This window comes from Corvus moneduloides, chromosome Z (assembly GCF_009650955.1).
Source record: "Corvus moneduloides isolate bCorMon1 chromosome Z, bCorMon1.pri, whole genome shotgun sequence".
Classification (NCBI taxonomy): Eukaryota; Metazoa; Chordata; class Aves; order Passeriformes; family Corvidae; genus Corvus; species Corvus moneduloides.
Window position 1 is genome coordinate 17,470,095 of NC_045511.1, and position 20,141 is coordinate 17,490,235.

Consider the following 20,141-nt stretch of genomic DNA (forward strand, 5'->3'; position numbering starts at 1 on the left):
AATTATTCCGGAGTCATAAAGTGAATTGACTATTGTCAAAGTGCAGTAGCATTTCAACCAGGAATGGAGCTCCTGATGCTTCAGGACTCTGCTCACAAGAGCTCCACACCTCTTTGGCAGGTCAGGATGAGGACATGAACAGCCTCCGATGACTGGGGAAAAAAAAGAGATGTTGAGGAAGGGCTGGGAAGCTGGGCAGATACATTTCAGCTGTTCATGTGACACAGAACATTTCCGTGGCACTGTGTTGCCAACAGCCTGCACATGACTGTGCATCCCAGATCCCTGTCATGCTGCAAGACTCCAGGCTATTGTGGTGTAAACCATGTTGCTCAACTGAGATAGTAAAAGATTTGAATTTCTGCAGCATATTTAAACAGAAGATCCTCAAGCACTGTCCAGCCATGGCTTGGACCAGATGAGCTTTAAAGTTCGCTTCTAACCCAAACTTTTCTACGATTCCATAGTTAATTGAGAAAATATTCTGCTTTCAGGGAGGTATCACCTATGCTTTCATATAGAGAAACAAATGGTCAAGTGAAGATGTGAAATGGTGTAAATTCAGTGAAGCTCTCCTGGCTTTTGGTGAAACAAGAAGTTGGTTTATGTTGAAGGATCTGCCCTTGCTGCGTTCCACCCCACTAAGACTGAAACCTGTGACCTTCACAAACACTGTTCCTGTGAGCACCAACCAGACGGACATTTTGGGATGGCAAGTTCAGCATGTTCTTCTACATGATTTCACTTGCCAGTGGACATCTGAGGTGGAGACATTGGTGTCTGGTAGGATGCTTTACATTCATGAATTTGTGTGAGCTTCAATTGAGAGTCTTATTTGAAAGTCATTGTTTTGATCTAAATACATCTTTGTCTTCTAAAGATTCATTTTGAGCTTTGGAAAACCCATTTGGGTAACAACTCCTGCACCACCTAATGCTATGTTTTGGATAGGGATAGCAATCTATCAGTTCCTAAGATCTTTCTGTTTTCCTCACAAGAATGTGTGTTATCAATCCAGACCACACACCTGAGCAAGCCTGGGAAGGAGCGAATTAATGGGAAAAAATGAGAAGCATCCAGCGTGACTTAATGCTGATCCAGAGCCTACTTAACTATGTAGGAAGTTCCCATGGATATAAATGAAGCTTAGATCAAAAGATACATGAAGAGAAAAGGAGGAAGAGAGATATACCCCCAAATCAAGCAGAGAGGTAAAGACAATGCTGACATCTTTAATCCTTATTAGAGGAAGGTGGTGATGCCCAGCGGAGCTACCTCCAGTAGGCCAAGAGCTCCCTTGGCAGGCAGGGACTGTTTTATGTCTCCCAGGCTGGAGGCTTATCAATGTCTCTGCTATCCCAGAAATGTCATTGCTTATGAATTATTTTAGCCCCCACACGTCCTAATCTCACCCAGAGTAGACAGAGTGGAGCAAGAATTGCAGGGGCTGCTGTTATCACCAAGATCTGGGCAACTCTCAGCAGTTGCCTGATCCTGTTCCTGCTTTCCCATGGCCACCTCCACACCTGCTGATTTAATGTCCATCTCCCACTGGACCCATGAAGGGATGGGTGGGTGCCAATTAAATTTTTTTTTCTAGAATGAAGTAGTGTCACTCACAAGCAGTTATTGCTTGTGTCCCATTTGGAGGCGGTGAATGCTGTGGGTCAGAGGGAGCAGAGAAGCCCAGGGAAGATGTCCAGTGATGCCTGTCATGTCCCACAAGTCATGTCAATGTCCTGGGGGATGACTGTGTGGTTTTGGAGATGTAACCAGAGAAGTGAAGGCTATCTTTGGTGCCAGCATGATTCACACACCCTGTCAGGCTGCCTGGATTTCTACTCTGGGACCCAGAAACATGATAATGAGTTAATTTATGAAACTATGGGAGAGGCAGGTAACACAGTCTTACAATTTTATTTTTTATAGGAAGAATTAAGGGAAGTGATGGCAACACTGGGAAGCTGCTGTCCCAAAGCTTGTAGAATCAGCAGTGTTGATGGAGGTGATGGGATGGGGTCTATGAGGTTTATTCCCCCTCCATCAGAGCCCACTGCCCAAAGGAAAGCTAAAATGGGCTATCAAGAGTCACTGGACTTCGGTGGTAGAAGTGGCTGCAAACTAACATGTAGGTGTTACATATCCACTGCTTTTTTCATCCTTAAGGACAGCATACCTTTATAGATGGTGTTTAAGTAGCATATTCAAAAAATCATTCATTACTGGAAAGAGGGCCAGGCCTGCTGCTGGTGAGTTATGAACGGGTTCCTAAGGTATTACTATTTTTTCATAGAAGGAATGGGTGTGCCATGCTTTGCCCTGAGTTAAACAAGCCAGCCTCTGTGTTACACAAAGGCATTGCAAGGAGTGTGTGTTCTTTAGGGAGTGCAAGATCAACAGAAAAGAGGAAAAAAAAGGGTCAGAGTCAACATCTCCAGTTTCATCCATCAACTTCTCTAACATCAATAGTGTAAAACCAGGCCTCAGCCTTCTGCATTAATCTGGACAGGAGGACTGGCTGTGATGGTACCTCACTCTGCCCTAGACTTTGTGACTTTGGGCAATTAACTTTCAGGCAAAATCAGGTATGAATCATGATGGACACTTAGATGCTGGAATGTCATCGACCTTCAGCCTGGATTACCTTTGAAAATCTCTTTATGTTTCTGTGGTCATGTAAAAGAAAAGCCTAATGCATTTTCCATTTCCTATTTTAGTTTCAAGAAGAGGGGGCTCAAGGGGAGACCTCGTGGCCCTCTACAACTGCCTGAAAGGAGGTTATAGAGGGGTGGGGACTGGTCTTTTCTACTATGCTTGCAGTGGAAGACCAGAGGAAATGGCCTTAAGCGGAGACAGGGGAGATTCAGATTAAATATTAGAAAACTATCACTGTTAGGGTAGTCAGGCATTGGAATAAGTTGCTCTGGTGGAGTCAGCATCCCTGGAGGTATTTAGGGGGCATCTGAGTCTGGCACTGGGTAATGTGGTTTAGGAGTTATAATGGTGGTGCTGGGTTGATAGTTGGACTTAAAGATCTCTTCCAACTTCGATGCTTCTATGATTCTGTGATTCTATTTACCCTGACAGCCTGAGGGGCTCAGTGACTCTCTACTGTCTCTCACATGGCTTTTATTAATTGAGGACTTGAGCCCATGCTGGAATCTCAATGAGAGTAAATTTTGTTGGTTAATTAATACTCTGAATCGTGGTCTGGTTAATTGTTATCTGTTTATACTATGGGTTTGTCTATGGTTCTCTTCAAAACTAGGATATTTTGAAGACATTTCTGGGAAGTGAGGTGGTGAACTGAAGGCTTCAGTTTTGATGTTCTTAATTCTGTATTTTCCAGATGTCAATAAATATTAAGATTTAGATTGTCAAGTGTTCACCGGTTATTACTTTTCTCCTGGAACCAGGAAAAGGAACTGCTGTCACTTGGCTAAGAACAGGCTAAACATATAGATTAATTATGTAAAAGACTAGTTTACTCCCAGACATTGTAGTATTGCTTCTTTTGCTTCTCTCATGTGTGTTGTCTATTATAGAGACATTCACATGATCTAATTGCAGCTATTTTGGGCACCAATTCTAAATCCTCAGCTACTCAAGACAGTCTCTCTCAGGTCCTAGTCCCTCTCCATCAACTGTAACAAAAGTGTAGGTGACCTTGAAGTTTTATACTTTGACTGACACTTTGAAGTAATTCATCCAGCCAGGTTAACCCCGGCCTGTAGTTAGTAAACTGCTGAGTGTAGGAACTGTCCTGTCAGAGGTTTTTATGGTGTTTAGCACACAGCAATTTCCTCTAGGAACAACAGTAATCACATTTCCAAGAGTAGTAGTCTGAGAGCATGTCTACTAGAGTTTCTAGGAGGGTGAAAAGAACGTTCTAGTTGATGTGAGACCTGCAAACATGAAGCTGTGGCTCCACACACCCAGCTCACAGATTTGGATGTCTTCCTGAAGAATGTATCTTGCTGGAAATGGAATGCGCTGCAAGTTTTAAACAGCAGCCTAACTACCCCAACTTTGTGGAAATGACAAACCCTTCTGAGCACTAAAGGCTGCCATGAGCCTGAGGGGAGAAGGGGAGTGTGCAGCTGGATGTGTGTGCGTATTTGTGAAGAAGGGAGGAGCGATGAGGAAAGTTTCTCCTATGAAAGAAATGATCTAATTTGAAGCAAGTCCCTCATGGGAAGAGCTGTGACAGAGGCTGCTCTGTTCCTGTTAATTTTCACAGTGCAGCTGTCAGCGGGTCTGTAAATAGTACTCTGCGAAGCCAACACTTCCTATCCACACATCAACCATTCAATTAACAGAAGAACAGAAGAAGGAAATAAAGTGCACCACAGCCTTCTATCACAGCTTTGATGTTTTCCAGCAATTTATGAAAGTGTACACAAATCTAATTACAAGCCCCACTGCTTCCCATTTACATGGAGCTCCTCAAGTTCAGAGCTGTTTATATCAAAATAATTGTTAAAAATACCTCAGCTGATCTACAGCGTTGTGGCCCCCCACCCACCGGAGCCACCAGGCTGCTCCTCCCAGGGACTTCCTGCCAAGTCAGCGGTTTGGTGCAGCCTGCTCCTGCAAAATCAGTTTCCCCACCACTCTGTGAGCACAGCACCCGTACTGCAGCTTCATTGTGCCCACAAAGGCCCATTTTCCTCCTTTTCTCCACCTGCTCAGAGCTGCTTCTGCAGACTCTGTGCTGCTTTCCCCTCCACTCCTAATTCACCTAAATATTCCTCTGCTGTGTTGGTGGGGGGTGAGCACAGCTGCTCAGCCAGTTTCCACAGTGGGGCTGTGTCTGAAGGCAACTTCACAGAGCTTTGCAAAGTCGTAGCTGCACCACGGGAATGCACAGCAGTAACAGCAGCCATGATTAGTGTGAACTTGGGGTGGTTTCCTTGGTGGGGTGCCAGACGGAAGATGAGAACCCCCATTTGCCATTAGTTTGAAAGAGGCCACTGCACAGGACGAAGACACTTGTAAGTCCTGGTTTAGTGCCAGGCATCTCTGCCCATGCCAGAGTGGTGGAACTAGATGATCTTTAGGGTCTCTTCCTACCCAAACCATTCTGTGATTCTATGATTCTTGGGGCAGTGATAATCTCATAATAACGTCACTCTTACTTGATAAGCCAAATAGGTGACAAATTCCTTTATCTTAATAATGGCAAAAAAAATCTCTTACCCTATGAGGGGATAGATTCTACATTGTCTAAGGAAAGAAAGCAATTCTTTCACCTATGTTTGGCTGGGAATTTTTGTGCTATGGGTGGACTTCCAGGAAACATGATAGGCAGAGGCTCAAAATCAACCTTATTCAAGGTGTTATGCCATTCATGTTTTCTTGATTAATAAAAAGTGTAAAATACAAAACTAGAGAGCTAATCCATATGTCATCTAACAAAACTGAGCAATAATTGCATAATTTAATGTAGGTGGTTCCTGAACAGAGATTTGAAGTTGTTTTTGTCATTTGTGTTGATAAGAGCTGCGCAGAAAAATATTGAAATGAAAGCCCCCAAGTTAACAAAGTTGTGCATTGCAACACTTCTGTTTCTACAAAGTTTGACTAAGCTGAATCTTTCTCTGAAAGGCAGATGTCTGCTCAGTTCTTGTATCCAAGTCTCACATTTTCCCTTTTCACAAAACCAAGGATTCCATCTGAAAAATAGTTTTCATGGAAGATGTTCAGCCAGCTGTACATAGACTTGGGATGCTATTGCCTGGATGCAGAAGAAATACAGTGTTTTGCCCAAGCTGCTGCAGGCTTCAATAGTAAAAAGAAGACAGGATTTGGCCTGTGTGGTGGGGGAAACCACCTTACAGAAGTCTGGAGGTCCTAATGGCCTTAAACACCATTAATTAAAGAAAGATATAGAATTAACATAGTGCTGACAATTCGTGTGTTATGCAAGTTCACAGCACATCTAATGGAACAGGAGTCAGGGGACTGTGCTGCAGGATGGCTGGTTTCTGAATCCCAAATTGCTTTATCTGGGCAACAAACATCCAGGACATTTTTCAGATCTCCCTGTATTGCATGTAAAGTTAAGTATTCACTCTAAGCTGCACTGGTTTTAGCTTTAGTTTTTAAGCAGTACTGGTCCTTTTTTCACTCTAAGTTGCACTCTGGATGAAGAATCACTATTTTGGAGCTGGAGGACCATAATAAACTGATGCCTGAAATTAGCTAAAAAGCACACTTCTATTTGGGCTTGCTTATTAGTTTGACAGGTTTCAAAATCTATTTCTGTAAAATAAAATTTATCCAGAGGTATCTATTTCCCTCTATTGATTATAATAGAAACTTAGACGACAAACTTAGATGACAACCTCTGACATTAGTTTCTTAACTTCTGGATGTCTCATATTAGGTTAGATGAGTCCCACCTTGGGTATTTAATCTAAGTCTGTTATTGAATTATCCAGTATAAAGGGACAGGCATGCCCAGAAGGTGATATTGCCCATCTCAGCACAGAAAAAAGGGAAGAATGCACAAATCTCTGGAAATGTGTTTCTCTCCTTTCTGCAGGAATCTTAGAAGATATTTAGAATAGATCACAAGCTTTCAGACTATTAAACATAAGTCAAACAAATCACACTCTTCCCTTCTTCTCACCCCTGTGCAGGAAATGTATACAGTAACAGTACCATTCTACCCCTTCCAGGAATGAATTCATAATCAAAGAAATTTTGAGTTGCCACAGTAGGTGAGATGGTGAAAAGGGTGCAACAATACTCTATTTCTTAACCCTGTGTAGTTTCTGGGTAGAATAATGGCTCCTGTGACTTAAGTGTGCATGATTCTGCCCCTCTACTCCACTCTCGTGAGACCCCTCCTGCAGTCCTGCATCCAGTTTTGGGGCCCTAAACATAAGAAGGACAGGGACCTCTTGGATTGAATCCAGAGATCACAAAGATGCTCAGAGGACTGAAGCACCTCTCCTGTGAAGACAGGCTGAGAGAGTTGGTGTTCAGGCTGGAGAAGAGAAGGCTCTAGGGAGACCTTATAGCAACTTTGAGTGTGTAAAGGGCCTGAAGAGGGGCTTTTGACAAAGGTCTGTAGTGACAGCACAAGGGTGAATGGCTTCAGACTGAAAAAGGGCAGGCTTAGGTCAGCTATTAGGAAAAAATTTTTTACTGTGAGGGTGGTGAGGCAGTGGAACAGGTGGCCCAGAGAAGCTGCAGATGCTCCGTCCCTGGCAGTGACCAAGGCATGGCTGGACAAGGCCTTGAGCAACCTGGTCCAGTTCAAAGTGTCTCTACTCATGCTAGTGGACATGTAGATGATCTTTAAGGTCCCTTTCAACCCAAACCATTCTATGATAGTTCTATGAATTGTGGAGATGAGTTTGTTCTGTGTGGGTGGTTGGACAAGGCCATGTCTTAGATTTGTAGGATGTGTTCTGCAGAACGACTCTTCGACATTTGGCTGTTGCCCAGATATGAAGACATGGGGAGAAGGAGAAAACCAAGCTGAAGATGATGCCTATGAAGGAGCATGACTGGTAGGTAAGATGATAATATTGTCCACAGTGATTGAGAATGGAGGTGGAGGAGAGAAAAGACAGGTTTTGGGTAGAAAAGTTCAAGAGCTCTGTTTTATACATCTTGAGCTTGTTCTGACGCCTAAACATCCACCAGAAGATGCTGGAAAGACAGACCAAGATTTTGGTTTGGACAGGAGTCAGTCCTGAAGCAGGTAAGTTAGATCTGCAAGCTGTCACTACAGCAATAGCAGCTGAATTTGTGTTGGTGGATAAGGCTGTTAGGGACAAGGCTTGGATGAGGAAGGGAAGAGAATGATACAAGGAGACCTGTTTGCATCCCCATATGGATGGGAAATGGAGACAGGAGGGGATGGAGTAATCAAAGCTAAAAGTACAGGACATATAATTGTTATAAATATATTATGAATACAAGCAAAAGTACATAAAAATTACAATATCTTATAAAAGATGATATAGAGATCCAGTAAAACACTCTCAAAGCTGATGATCTGGTAGAAAATATGATCTAAAAAGACGAAAAGGAAGCTCTCTTGACAGGTAGGTATAGAAGGAACTTTGTGCCTGCTCAAAATAGGGGATTTTGAGTAGCTTATTTCTAAAGGAAATGGATTGTGTAAAAATTGGAAAGCTTTAGGCTTGGTGGACCCTTAGGAGAAACAAGTGCCTTGCACAGAGAAATGGGCTTGTAATGGCTGGTCAGGCACTTGTCCAAGGTAAGGTTAATTAAAAAAAAAATAAGAAAGAAGAGAACTTTCATAAAAGAAAGTTTCCTATTGGAACTATTAGGCAACATATGTTGTGTGAACAGGAAGTCACAGTGGAGCAATAATCCTGACAGCTGTGGAGAAACAGGAGTCTGCCGCAGTAACGAACGGCTTGAGACCTGACGAGAATGGTGATGGATACCCTGTTGGTGGTACAAGAGGACAAACCAAGAGATGCTGAAATTGGCTGAACCACAGGAACAATGTAGAGTTGGCACTGCAACCGGACAAATGAGGCCAGTCCTAGCGGCGAGAGGAGTGGAAGGGGGCCGAAGGAAGATGGCAGCAATGCCCCCCTCCTTCCCAAGGACGATGGGCTGCACCTGCATCTCACCACGAGGTGGCTGCATTTCCCTGTGAACATCCAAGTAAGTCCTGAACGACGCCGCACACCCTGAAGTACCATGAAAACGAGAATGGGCACAGAGATCCCGGCAGGATTTGGCCTATCTCATTTGAAGAGCCTTAGAAATTTTGAGCCACTGTGGGAAAAACCTGTTGTGCTCCCTGCCTTACTGAGTGTTGGTCATTCTGCAGGTCCTCACGGGTCTGCAAAGATGTGGTAGCAGGGTTGCACCTCATGGGAGACACAAGGGGATGCCATGGAACTTAGCTCATACTGAAGAGGAGGAAATTAATTTAATCCTTGCTTTTCCTGTGAACTAAGAGTATGTACTGAGGTTCAGCCAATCCATGGAAACTTGTGAAGCTGTGGAAGCTTGATTCTGACTCTGGGATGGGCATCTAGTATAGGTAAAATTGTGGTGCTTTTTCAGATGCCCATGTCTGGTTATTAAAGAATATTTCTTAATGAGTGTTTGAGTCAGATAAGGCAAGAGGACAAATGGTCCCACAAAACTGACCCATGAAATGGCCAAATTCTCGGGTGTTTTTTATATCCTAAGCTCAGGTGGTACTGCCAAGATGGAGACACAAGTTTTTTCCAGGTGGTTGTGAGATGAGTACGTTTTTGTTATCCACGGGGTTCTGAAAGTAGGAAGGGAAGGGGTTGGGGAAGAATGGTGATATTTTGGGTATACTAGATCTAGATAAAATCTTCAACTCTCCTTGGGTTTTTTCTGTTCTCTCATGTCTTCCTCTCACCTTTGTCACAGGAGTTTGCAGGATTTTTGGGATGAGCACTGACTTTTTATTAAACCTTTCTGTGGTACCACAATCCCTATTGAATTGAAATTCCTGATGTCACCTTATAGACACTATCGTTTTGGGTCAAAGTTTGAAAGAAAGTCATTGGAAGTATCTCTTTAACCTGTCTCAGGAAAGACGTTCATAATATATCAGTATAGGATGTCAGCATCAAGCCCAACATCTGGTTTTATCAGAAGGAGCTTTTTAGGAAGAGACTCTTGAAAGTATTTAAGTACTTAAAAAAATGGAGACCCCATCTCTGAGGAGACTTTTTTTGGGTAGCGTCACGGGTAAACATATACCATTTTAAACTGATTTGTCTAAGATGCGGTTCCAAAAAAGGAGATCTTGATGGTTTGCTAGATTTAGAAACCGTTTTGCTTGTAAAGAATTTTCCATTTTCATCCCTGCAAAGATCTAGAGAAAATCTGTCGGGCCCACTTTAAACTTATTTGGATAAATTCATGAATTTACATTAGAGTCTCTTACTGAAAGGGAGATTTTACACTCTCAAATATTTTTAATTGAGCTTTCTTGTATCCTTTCCAAGTTGTCAGCATGCTTCTTAGCCTTCCATGATTTACACTGTGAATAATTAGTAATAAAAATAATACACTATTATAATAAACCAAAACAAGTTGTATCAGATCTTCTTCTTCTACTGACAGTGGAATGCCTTACATTCTTCTCTGTCTCATGATGGTGTACAAATATCTATCTGCATAGAAAATACAACCCCATTTCTGTTTTCTTGAACAATCAGTCTTGAAACCCCATATGAGTAGAAATTTTTGCCAGTGAAATGATCCCTCAGATGTTTCCTGGAAGATCCAGTAATTGGTCTGACACACTTTCAAAGGGCAGATATAGGGGACCACACTTATGCCTAGGTTGGTGGTTTTGCAGTAACAGTGAAAGGTGCCCATCACTGTGTGATTTGTCTCTAGCTCCTGCTACCACTACATGAACATGCTTCCCTCTGCTGAATGCTGGCAAAAAGTTCCTTATCCTTTGCCTAGGGGCAGGGATTCTTTGAGGAGAGAAAATGAAGAAACCCTTAGACACAAGTTTCTACTTGATTTATCCCTCTGAAACTTGAAAGGTTGTGCTAATGGCGAGTCTGACCCAAAGTTTTTGGCATGTGTGAACCATACGTCTTTTTTTCAGGGCATCAAAACTGCTGGTGACAAAACACAGCACCCGTTGGGGTTCTGTGCCTGTGAGGAATGACAGTGTCATCCCAGCCTTTTCACTGATGAGTTAAGCACACCCAAGGCTCTGGGCCTTCCTGGATGATGAGTTTCAGAGCACAGATAAATCATTTCTCCCCCTCAATCAGGCCACAGGGCAGCCAGAGCTGGCCCAATCCTCACTTGCCCATGTTACAGAGCTAGCTACTCACCGGCATTGTCTGGCTGCCATGCAAGGCATTGATGGCAGCTTGGGCCTCTGCATGTGAAGAGTATTTCACAAATGCACACCCTGGAAGAGGAAAAAGAAGAGTGTAAGAAAGTTTGCATGGATACCATGAAAGTCTATCTAGTTTAGTATCCTGTCCTCAGAACTGGCCAATAAATATGGTTTTGAAAAAAGTATAACAAAAAAACATGTCCTGGTCCTTTCCAGAGTCCAGTCATCAGCAGACTGAGGACCTCTTAAGGCTAAGCTGCTTCCAGAATTCCCACACTGCTTGTAATAAGCACTGACAGACAAAAACTTAGCAAGTACATCTTGAATCTACCCATGTTTTGACCTCCACAGCTTTCCTTGGCAGAATCTTGCACAAATTTTACAATTTATTGGGTGGAACATCTGTTTCTTGTAATTGTATTAGACTTAATGCTGAGTGTTCCTCCCTCTGTGGTTATGAGAAACGGTATGGAAGCAAGTGTAAGTTGTTGGAAAGCTACGCATACTTGATAAAAGCAACCACACAACAATTGTACAGAAGACATTCAAGTTACTCCAAATCCACGAGATACCTTTTCGTATCACTGCCTGGTAGAGCTCCATGACAGACTGCCCAGAGCTTGTCTTGGCTCCAAGCCACTTTGGTCTGGCAAAGCATGAGACACCTTCTGGTGAAGTAGCAGGGGTGGGAGAGGTACCCATGTGTTGATTATCATCTGCTACCACTAAAACTTGAATCTTAGTTTTTCATAGCTGCAAAGTCAGTGCTTGCGTAGGTGTTCTCTTCTGGACATTAGAGAAATGTGGGCAGTGTTACTCTGGCCTGTATTGCTGTGTGGGGAATCTCACACCAAACTCTTACGTAAGGTTTTAGGGCAGAAAGGTGCATTTATGGATATGTGCTGGAGTGCAAAACTGATCAACACTTCAAAGGGTTGCATGTACTTCTAGGGTGGGGGAAAGTATTGCCAACACTCCCAGCTACAAGCAAACTGACTCAGAGAGAGGAAGGATAATTTCCATATGCTAAGGCGGTTTTTGGAACAGATTTGGAGAGATCTGAGAAGTTTTGGCTTCCATCCCCTTCTATTACTACCAAAGACTTTTGAGCTTTTAATCAATTTGCAAGGCCCTCTCAGTTTCCCTGAAGGAGTGCACGTCGCAGCTCTGGGGATGCCAGTCCTGACAGTGGGATGGCTCTTCTTCAGCCCCTTTACAGCATCTTTAGAAGGTCTTCACACCCTTCTGGATCCCTACAGTGAAGGGTGAAAAATGGAGCAATACAACTCGCAAACTAGAAGAACGAACCCCAAAGGTCCCTGCAAGCATCACTGCAGGCTGATAGAAGTGCGATTGAAGAAAGGCGTGATACCCCCTTCTAAAAATAATATACATATAAAAAATATCTTACACTTAAGAGCTGTTCATTTTGCATCGCCCTCTCAGCACTCTGCTCAGGATGTATTTCAGGAAAGGCCCAATGGTTATTGCTAATAGTTGGATCTAATTTATAAGGAGCTGAGAGGAGACAATCACAAGAAAATGAGCTAGATAAACTTCGGCTGGAAACAACAGGGATCAATTATGACATAATCCCAGCCCAGCATTCCCGGGCTCCTGAGATACCACGTCTTCCTCTTCATTAATCAGCGATAATCCAGAATTAGGGTGTTTAATTATTTGCAGAGATTCTTTTGTACTTTCTGCCTCTAAAAAGAAGATGCTGATTAGCAAATATACAAAAGCTTTCCAGTTCCAGTCACCAATTTCATTTAGAGTAGGATTTTTGGCTGCAGTGTTGTTGTCGTGTTAAAGGCTTCACTCTTTTCAGGTGAAATTCACCCCTGTGCTGAGGATCCTGATGGATCAGTGGAGCTGGATAAAGGTGAGAATGGAGGGAATAGCAGGCATTTATCTCATTTAATGCCCAGGATGCTAATGGGATCCCTCCTACTGCTTCTTATTAACTGCTTCCTGTAGGTTTTGAGGTAGCAGGACAAGTGAAAACTCAGCTTTTGCTGGTGTACATGGCAAGGCAATAGTAGAGATCCCAACATTTTGTCCTTTTTGTTTGTGCATTCAATGGGATGGCTTCTGTACACAACACCAAAAATGCACATAATCTCCCTTCCCATTGTCTCCAGAACTGCCTCTAGGAGCTGATGAGCCGAGGACATGAGTCATGTCACTCTTCTCAGAACAATTTCAACAGGAGAAACTCTGGAGTGTGAAGGGATTTTGATACACACTGAGATATAAACTCTGCTGAGTAACAGGGTGATACGTGTGCTTAAGTTTTTCTTGTTCCTTTGCTTCCAGACTGGAGCTGGAAGGGCTGCCCTGACTGTTTTGTCAGCTTGGAGGAGATTGCAGAATGAGGCCCTAGGATTAAAATTGCAGAGCGTGGTAAGGGCCCTCTTGCAGAGGATGCTGTTGGAAATTTTTACTTTCTGAGTTATTGAGGCAGACTGCTGAATGGGAAAAAAATAAAAAAGGGAAAAAGAATAGCTGCACAGAGAGCAGCAGCAATGAAGACTCTGTGGGTCCTTCTGGATCCACTTCAGCTCCCTCACCTGAGAACTCCTACACTCCTGGTTGAGCACTGGTGAGCTTTACCTGGAGGGATGCAGAATCACTCCATCCTCTCCCAGGAAAGCCTGGTGCTGCATTCCCATTCAGGCCGAGACATTCCTCAGTCCCAGCTCTTCTGCCACTTGATTACGTGCTCCAGCCACTGTTCCTAGTGCTGTGACTCATGCAGGAGGTATTTTTGCAGACCCTGAAGGCCATGCTCCGTGGCTCAGAAGAGCAACCACGGCTTCAGAAAAGTCTCAGGCAGCTTTTTGGCTATGACTGGACTGTGATGGGATAAAACTGGGAAGCTGCAACCCAGCTTCTGAGAGCAGTGCTTGCACTGAGCTACCGGAAGGGTATAGAGGCTCACCACAGGTATACCTGGTGGGCTGGGTAGGATTTAAGTGTATGGGATCTGACTGCTATCTGGAATTTAGACAATCTGCTTAAATCTCAACTTACATAGAATTTAAGCCTTATGAGTTTTACCCAAAATAAGTAGCTCACAAGCAATGTGTGTCACATATGGGTTTCTAGCAGATGGAAACCATTACAGACTGGCAATAACTTTGTGGGAGTTGTGGCTTGCCTGACTGTCTCCTAAGATAAGGGCACTAGCCTTAAGTTTTCCATTGGATTGACTGCTCTGTGTGCGTGTGTGCATGCACGAAACCGTGTGTGTGTAAATTAGGAGCTTCACATTCTCAGTAAATAGCACCAGCAAATGGAAGCTGGTAATATTAACTCTGTCAAGGCTCAGTATTGATCCTGAACAACTCAGTGAAACGTCAGCCTGAGACTGCAGCCTGCTAGCGCTAATAATTAAACTGGTTAGCAATATGGAGCTGCCACTCAGACTCTGTCTCATAATGAAATCGTTTTAGAACGAAAAAAAAAAGAGATAGAGCAAGTATGAAGACAGGTCTGTGGGTTGGATCTCCTCTGGAATTTGCTTCTTACAGAACTCAGACTTTATTGCCTTTATTATTACTCTATTTAACTCCTTTGTCATTAGATTTCATTCCAGGTGGAAGCTGACAGACTTTTTTTTTTTGCTTTTCCCCAATTTGCTGATTTGTTCAGTGAATGATGTGCTTAACTGTCTGCTATTATGATGATTGCAGCTCTTCTAGGACATCCTAGCCTACTGCTTCCCTGTGGGGCAGCCCCTGTCTTTGGGTGTTATGGAAATAAAGTAACTGCACAATTGAAGAAAGGTGCCCGCAGCCTTTTTTCAGCCATTTATATCAGGAAGGCTGAGTTGTGCTGATGTGTATTGAACAGCTATGAGGCTGGTGTGAAGTATTTTTTTTGGCCACCAGTGATTTTATGGAATAGCAATATTTTTCTCCAGTGCATCACTGTGATTTAGATTTTTTGCCTCCCCGTTGCAAAAATGCGCTGGTTGATGTTGTCACTTGTCAAAATATCCAGTGAGATAAGAACTGTGTCAGCAGGACTGGCCTCTTCTCTGGTGTTGCGCATGCCAACACAGTTTATGCTATATTATATGCAGATTAATATTTAAAGGACACATTATACTGCCAAGAGGAGAGGGTTTCCTATTCAGACTGAAGTTACTTTGTCTAGAGACTGAGGGAGAAAAAATGACCTTCCTGCACAAGAGAGAAGCGTCATTCTCATGCCTGGGCTGTAGCAGAAGACCTTTTGTGCTATTCAGGTAACAAAAAGTGGCAGAAGGGGGAAAGACACCCAGTTTTGCAATGAAGCATTTGCGTGTTTCAAACAGTAAATGTGTAATGAGTATGATATTTAAACTGGCACCTGTACCCTTGCAGCTGTGATCACTGGCTGGTAGGACTCCATGCAGAAATCAGGTGAAGAAGGGAAAGACCTGGGGCTGGTGGGTGAGAGATAATCAGAGTTGATGATGGAGCCAGTGAGTCAAGGTGTGAAGTACCAATCTTGGCTTTTTTCAAAGAAAGAATTGTCCTGTTCAGTGGGGCGAGGAGAGCACATCTTGAGTGAATGTAAAGGCCCTGTTCAGAGAGGAGGCTCTGCCCAAGCAGTAACAGGTGTCGGTGAGACATAGCCCATTGGAGACGTGTGTTTTAAAATGCAATCAGCTTTTTCCTCTCATGCGTAAGCAGAGAGTGACCAGCAGAGCAAAAATGTGACCCCTCCTAAAGTAAGAGATGCTGTTCTGGGGGCTATGTGATACTTTTGTCACACCAGAAAGTGATATACACACGAAGACTGGGGTCTAGCTCAACAGAAGCCATCCCTTACCTTTGCTGTTGCCATCGGGTCCCCGAAGGATTGTGCACTCCTCAATGTTGCCAAACGCCTCGAATAGCCTGCGCACATCGTCTTCCGATTGCTGCTTATTGAGCATGCCCACAAAGAGTTTTCTGTCTTCTGGAACAAAATAAAGAGATGCTTACCATATTTCAGGAGGGATGTGAAAGCCAAGACAGCTCAGTATCACATGCAAAACAAACGGTGACTTCACCGAGGTGACACATCTCAGAAGCTGTTAGTCTTTTCAGGTGGCTGGCTCAAAAACCTTAACAGCCTCTGACTTCCCATGAGTACTTGAAAATAATCCAGCAAATTTTTAAAAAACCCAAACCACCAAACAACAAACAAAAATGGTTTGGTTATATATAAAATCTTTGTCTGCCTCTTAAAATCTAGGCACCAAAGTCTTCCAAATCAGCTCCTTCTGAGCAGTTTTTGCAGTCAGTTTTCAGTAACTGAAATGACAACATTGCTCAGACTGCAATCCAAGAGGAATGTGTATAAATATAGCATGTAGGAACCAAGTCCAAATGAAAAATAACATAAGTTAGTAGCCCTCGCAATACTAAATAAGTTGCAGGAAAAAAGTTTAATGTAAGCTTTTTAAAATCAGGATATAACGGAAGTCACAGCCTGTAAACTGGAGATTTGTCATTCATGCCCACTCAGAGACACATATCTACAAGTTTGGATGAGATTTTTAATATATTTATAAGGTTCATTTGAAATAAGCCCAAAGTTTTTGAAACGTGTTTTTTGAAACATAAAGTTAACTTATATGTTTGCTAATATCTAAGATAGCTCCGGCAGGTGGTATTTCATGCCAAAGCAGGATGTTTTTTGCTAGTAGATAATTGTATTTTGAACAAGGATGCTCAGTGGGACCCAGCACTGTGCACTCACAGCCCAGACAACCAAACATGTCCTGGGCTGCATCCAGAGCCCTGTGGGTACCAGGGGAGGGAGGGGATTCTACCCCTCTGCTCCACTCTGCTGAGACCCACCTCGAGCACTGCATCCAGCTCTGGGGTCCCAGCACAGGAAGGACATGGGCTTCTTGGAGTGAGAGCAGAGCAGGGATTGGAACTAGATAATCTTCAGGGCCCCTTCCGACCCAAATGATTCTATGATTTATACATGGACTTATACCAAGTTTGGGGATCTTCATGAGACACCTTCAGAAAATATTGGTGAAAACAAACTAGTGATTGTCAGAAAGATCTCAGAGGGGGCTGAGTGATGCCTCTCCATCAGGTTTCTGTTCAGACACTACTACCATTACACCAAGAAAAAAAGGAAATTTACATAGTTTACATCGTGTATGTAAACAGGCCATTTGCACATGATTCATAAATGTCTTATTTATGATTCATTAAACACTATGTAAATGTGTGAACCAAGAGGGTTTTTTCAGAGCACGTTACAGAGCAGATGTAACTAATTTGAATAAATATATGTAAATATCTAAATAATTTTATTTTTTATTTAATTTATTTTTTTAACGTACAGGTTAACCTAAAGCTGAACAAAACACGGGTTTGCAATAACCCTTTTCTGGCTGACTAATTGGGCAATTCATGTCACTTTTGTTCACCGAGAAATCGCTGGTGTAGGCAATCTGTTCTGCTTCAACCAGTGTTTGATCAAAATTCCCCCCTCCAAGATGCACCTGCACATTGGCAAATTACTTTACAGCCTTGGATGTGAATTATTTTTCATGGAGTGGCTATTGAATGAGGATATTAGGAGCTTTCAACCCTGCAGTCGAGCTATCCACGACAACAAAAAGTGTATGGCCCACAGAAAAGCAGGAGTTATGTTGCCTTCAGCTAGGCTGCTGAACTGGTAGGAAAAATAGGTTTAGGGAGATACAGATGCACTTCTGTTAAGTGAGAAGAACAGAAATAGCCTTTTGATAGACCTGTTAAAGCAAGAAATATTCCTGCTTTATGTTGGAATTGATTAAGCAGAGAGGTGTTTCGAGGTGTTTGCTGGCAACACAAAGTTCAGATTGTAGTGGTGCACAAAACCCTACCTAACACTGTGTAGCTTGTAGGTTAGGTTGTCCCCACCTCACGAGAGGGTGATTTGGACATGTGAAAGGTTTGTTTCCCAATGGCCAAAGTGTCCTGCGAAAGAGACTCCAAGATGTGAGGTACAAGCCTTAAAGAGGCAGCTACTGGAGTTCACTGTGTGGTCTCTGGGGTATCTTTCAGTCTAGAGCGTGACAGAGCCTTAGGAAAAGAGTCCAGTCCAAAGTCCAGAGGTTTTCCAGATATTGGAAGAAAATGGGACCCACCTAGCAAATGGGACCAGCTGTCCTGCAAGATATTTTAGGAAGGGGGCAGATCAGCCAGAAAGAACTAGGAACATGGATGGCAAAAGGTTTTGCCTAGAAACTCTGTGTCTGGTAAATTATTCCAGCACAACAGAGGAGTGTTATATTCTACTTTATACAGCTTCCCCTGTTTCAAATAAGCTGCATCGGCCAAAGCACTTCTATAGCTGTGTAACTGTTTTCACCAGACTTTTTGCTAATATAAATGCATGATTAAAAAAATAATATCACATCCCTCCTCTGTCAGCAAAACTCTCTAGTGTGGAACTGGCCTGAAACTGCCTTGTCTGGTCTAGTTTTCACAAAGCTAAAACCAGGTGTTTTAGGAACCACTCAAATTATTATTTTTACTTCCCCCCACCCTGCATCTTTGCAGTACACTGGGACTGTACTGGCGGGCATATGATGTGGTGAGCTGCCCACGAGATGGTCATCAGACCATGCGGGACAGGCTCTGTCAAAGGTGAGCATCACCTTCCCCAGGAGCTGCTGGTCCAGGGGAGATAGAACCCCATGGACAGCCACTGCTTGGACATTACCACCAACCCCATCTAAATCAGCATCCTGTCTCTCTCCTGAAAAACAGCACCCTGTGTAGTCAGGGGAATCATTTGTTATATCTGCCATCTCAGAACTCTACACAATCACACACTAGACTGATAAAAAATGAGTCGATTTAACAGGTATTTTTACTTTCAGTAGTTTCTATAACAAAGTGCTGCATTTGCCTCTCACATCGCAGCTCTTTCAGGGAACTCAACACTGTATTTTAACAACACCCCTCACAAATCTTGAGTAGAAAGAGAGAGGGAAGAGTCCAGCAGAAGGGACCATTCAACATGTTCCAGGCCTTGGCTAAGGAGTTTATCCTCTTATGGTCTTTTATGAGCCTCTTCTGGGCATCATCATACACTGCTCTTCCACATCCTAGACTTGCCATGGACCAAGACAGCTACTTCTGATTTGTAAATATATCTAAATAAGGCCAAGAGGTTGCAAGAATAAAATGAAGAGGGGATGCGCTGGTATCATCAAGGTGTCTCTTGAGCGTGTGTGCACACCACTGGTGCTGCTCACCAGATGTTTCCAGGGTCCTCTAGGGAGACTTGAGGACACTACATCCTACAAAGATCAGAGTTTTAGGCTGCACACAAACCTGGAGCAGTCCTAGATGGTGCTGTCCCTAAACTCTGCCTGCCTGTAGGGTCCGTCTCTACCAACCACAGTCCACTCATATCACCATCCTGAGTCCCATGCTTCCTCCTCTTTCAGTGAGACATTGTTCCAACTCTATGTGACTCAGGAACCACACCTGAATTTCAAAGCACTGGGCAGACTCAGTCCCCCATCTCCACCATTGTTCAGTGCTCACTGCCATTTCAGACTGTGGGATTATGCGGTGAAAAACCTTCAGACAAGGCTTCCTAAAAACCTTCCAGCTTTGGGTCCCAGGGCAAAGTGAATACACAGTCAAGGAGAGCAGAAATACCACTGTCCAGGGCAGAAGAGAAGGACAAAAAGAGGCCAGGCATGAGCCCACGATCTGGGACATCCCCAACATGAGCTGTGGCGTGACCTTGTGCTCCAGCCTAAACTGGCCTGTTCCCATGGAGAGGGAGTTGTACCTCGCAGTACCACACAGCCTTGCTCAATGGAGATGGGCAGCCAGGAGGAGCGTCCTCCATCTCCTCCCCGTGGGGAGAATGAGGACAGTGAGCTTATTCAGCCTGTCTAAGAACAGGTGTGATTCCATGTATCCTCCTTAAGGCCACACTTGGCCGTGCATCAAGTATTGGTTCACATCTGAGTGTCTTCCCTTTGCTTTTGTGAGGAGCAACCTGTCCAAATTTCTGTCTATTACACTGTCCCAAGTGACAATTTCAGTTTCTATCTCACCTGAATACTGAATGTTAGTGAGGACGCCCCACTAACCTTGCTGCAGGGACAGCCTTAAAACCAGCAGCACCATGAGCAGTGAAACTGCCTGAAGTGTTGCAACGGAACATAGCATCTATGTGAGCCTCTTCTCCTCACATTTTTGTCTTCCTTCATTATTGTACCCCCATTATCAGTCTTTTTCCACAAGCTGAGTCTGTCATGCCCGCTTTGCCATGGAAA

At 43.5% G+C, this 20,141-nt stretch overlaps 1 protein-coding gene across 16 annotated transcripts in view; it reads right to left on the reverse strand.

The window, feature by feature from the left end:
• Nucleotides 1-20,141, reverse strand: part of CELF4 (CUGBP Elav-like family member 4) — a 700,257-nt gene that overhangs the window by 89,224 nt on the left and 590,892 nt on the right. For 11 of the 16 annotated variants that reach the window (XR_004237446.1, XR_004237445.1, XM_032095909.1 and 8 more), the window contains exons 4-5: nucleotides 15,674-15,802; nucleotides 10,842-10,921 (exon numbers count right to left, since the gene is read on the reverse strand). Coding sequence is in view for 14 of the 16 variants with exons in the window: in XM_032095909.1 (XP_031951800.1) it covers nucleotides 10,842-10,921; nucleotides 15,674-15,802 (209 nt within the window). In the remaining 2 variants the exon portion in view is untranslated. The remainder of the gene's footprint in view (nucleotides 1-10,841; nucleotides 10,922-15,673; nucleotides 15,803-20,141) is intronic. The other 5 variants (XM_032095920.1, XM_032095915.1, XM_032095908.1 and 2 more) reach the window with 1 other exon arrangement.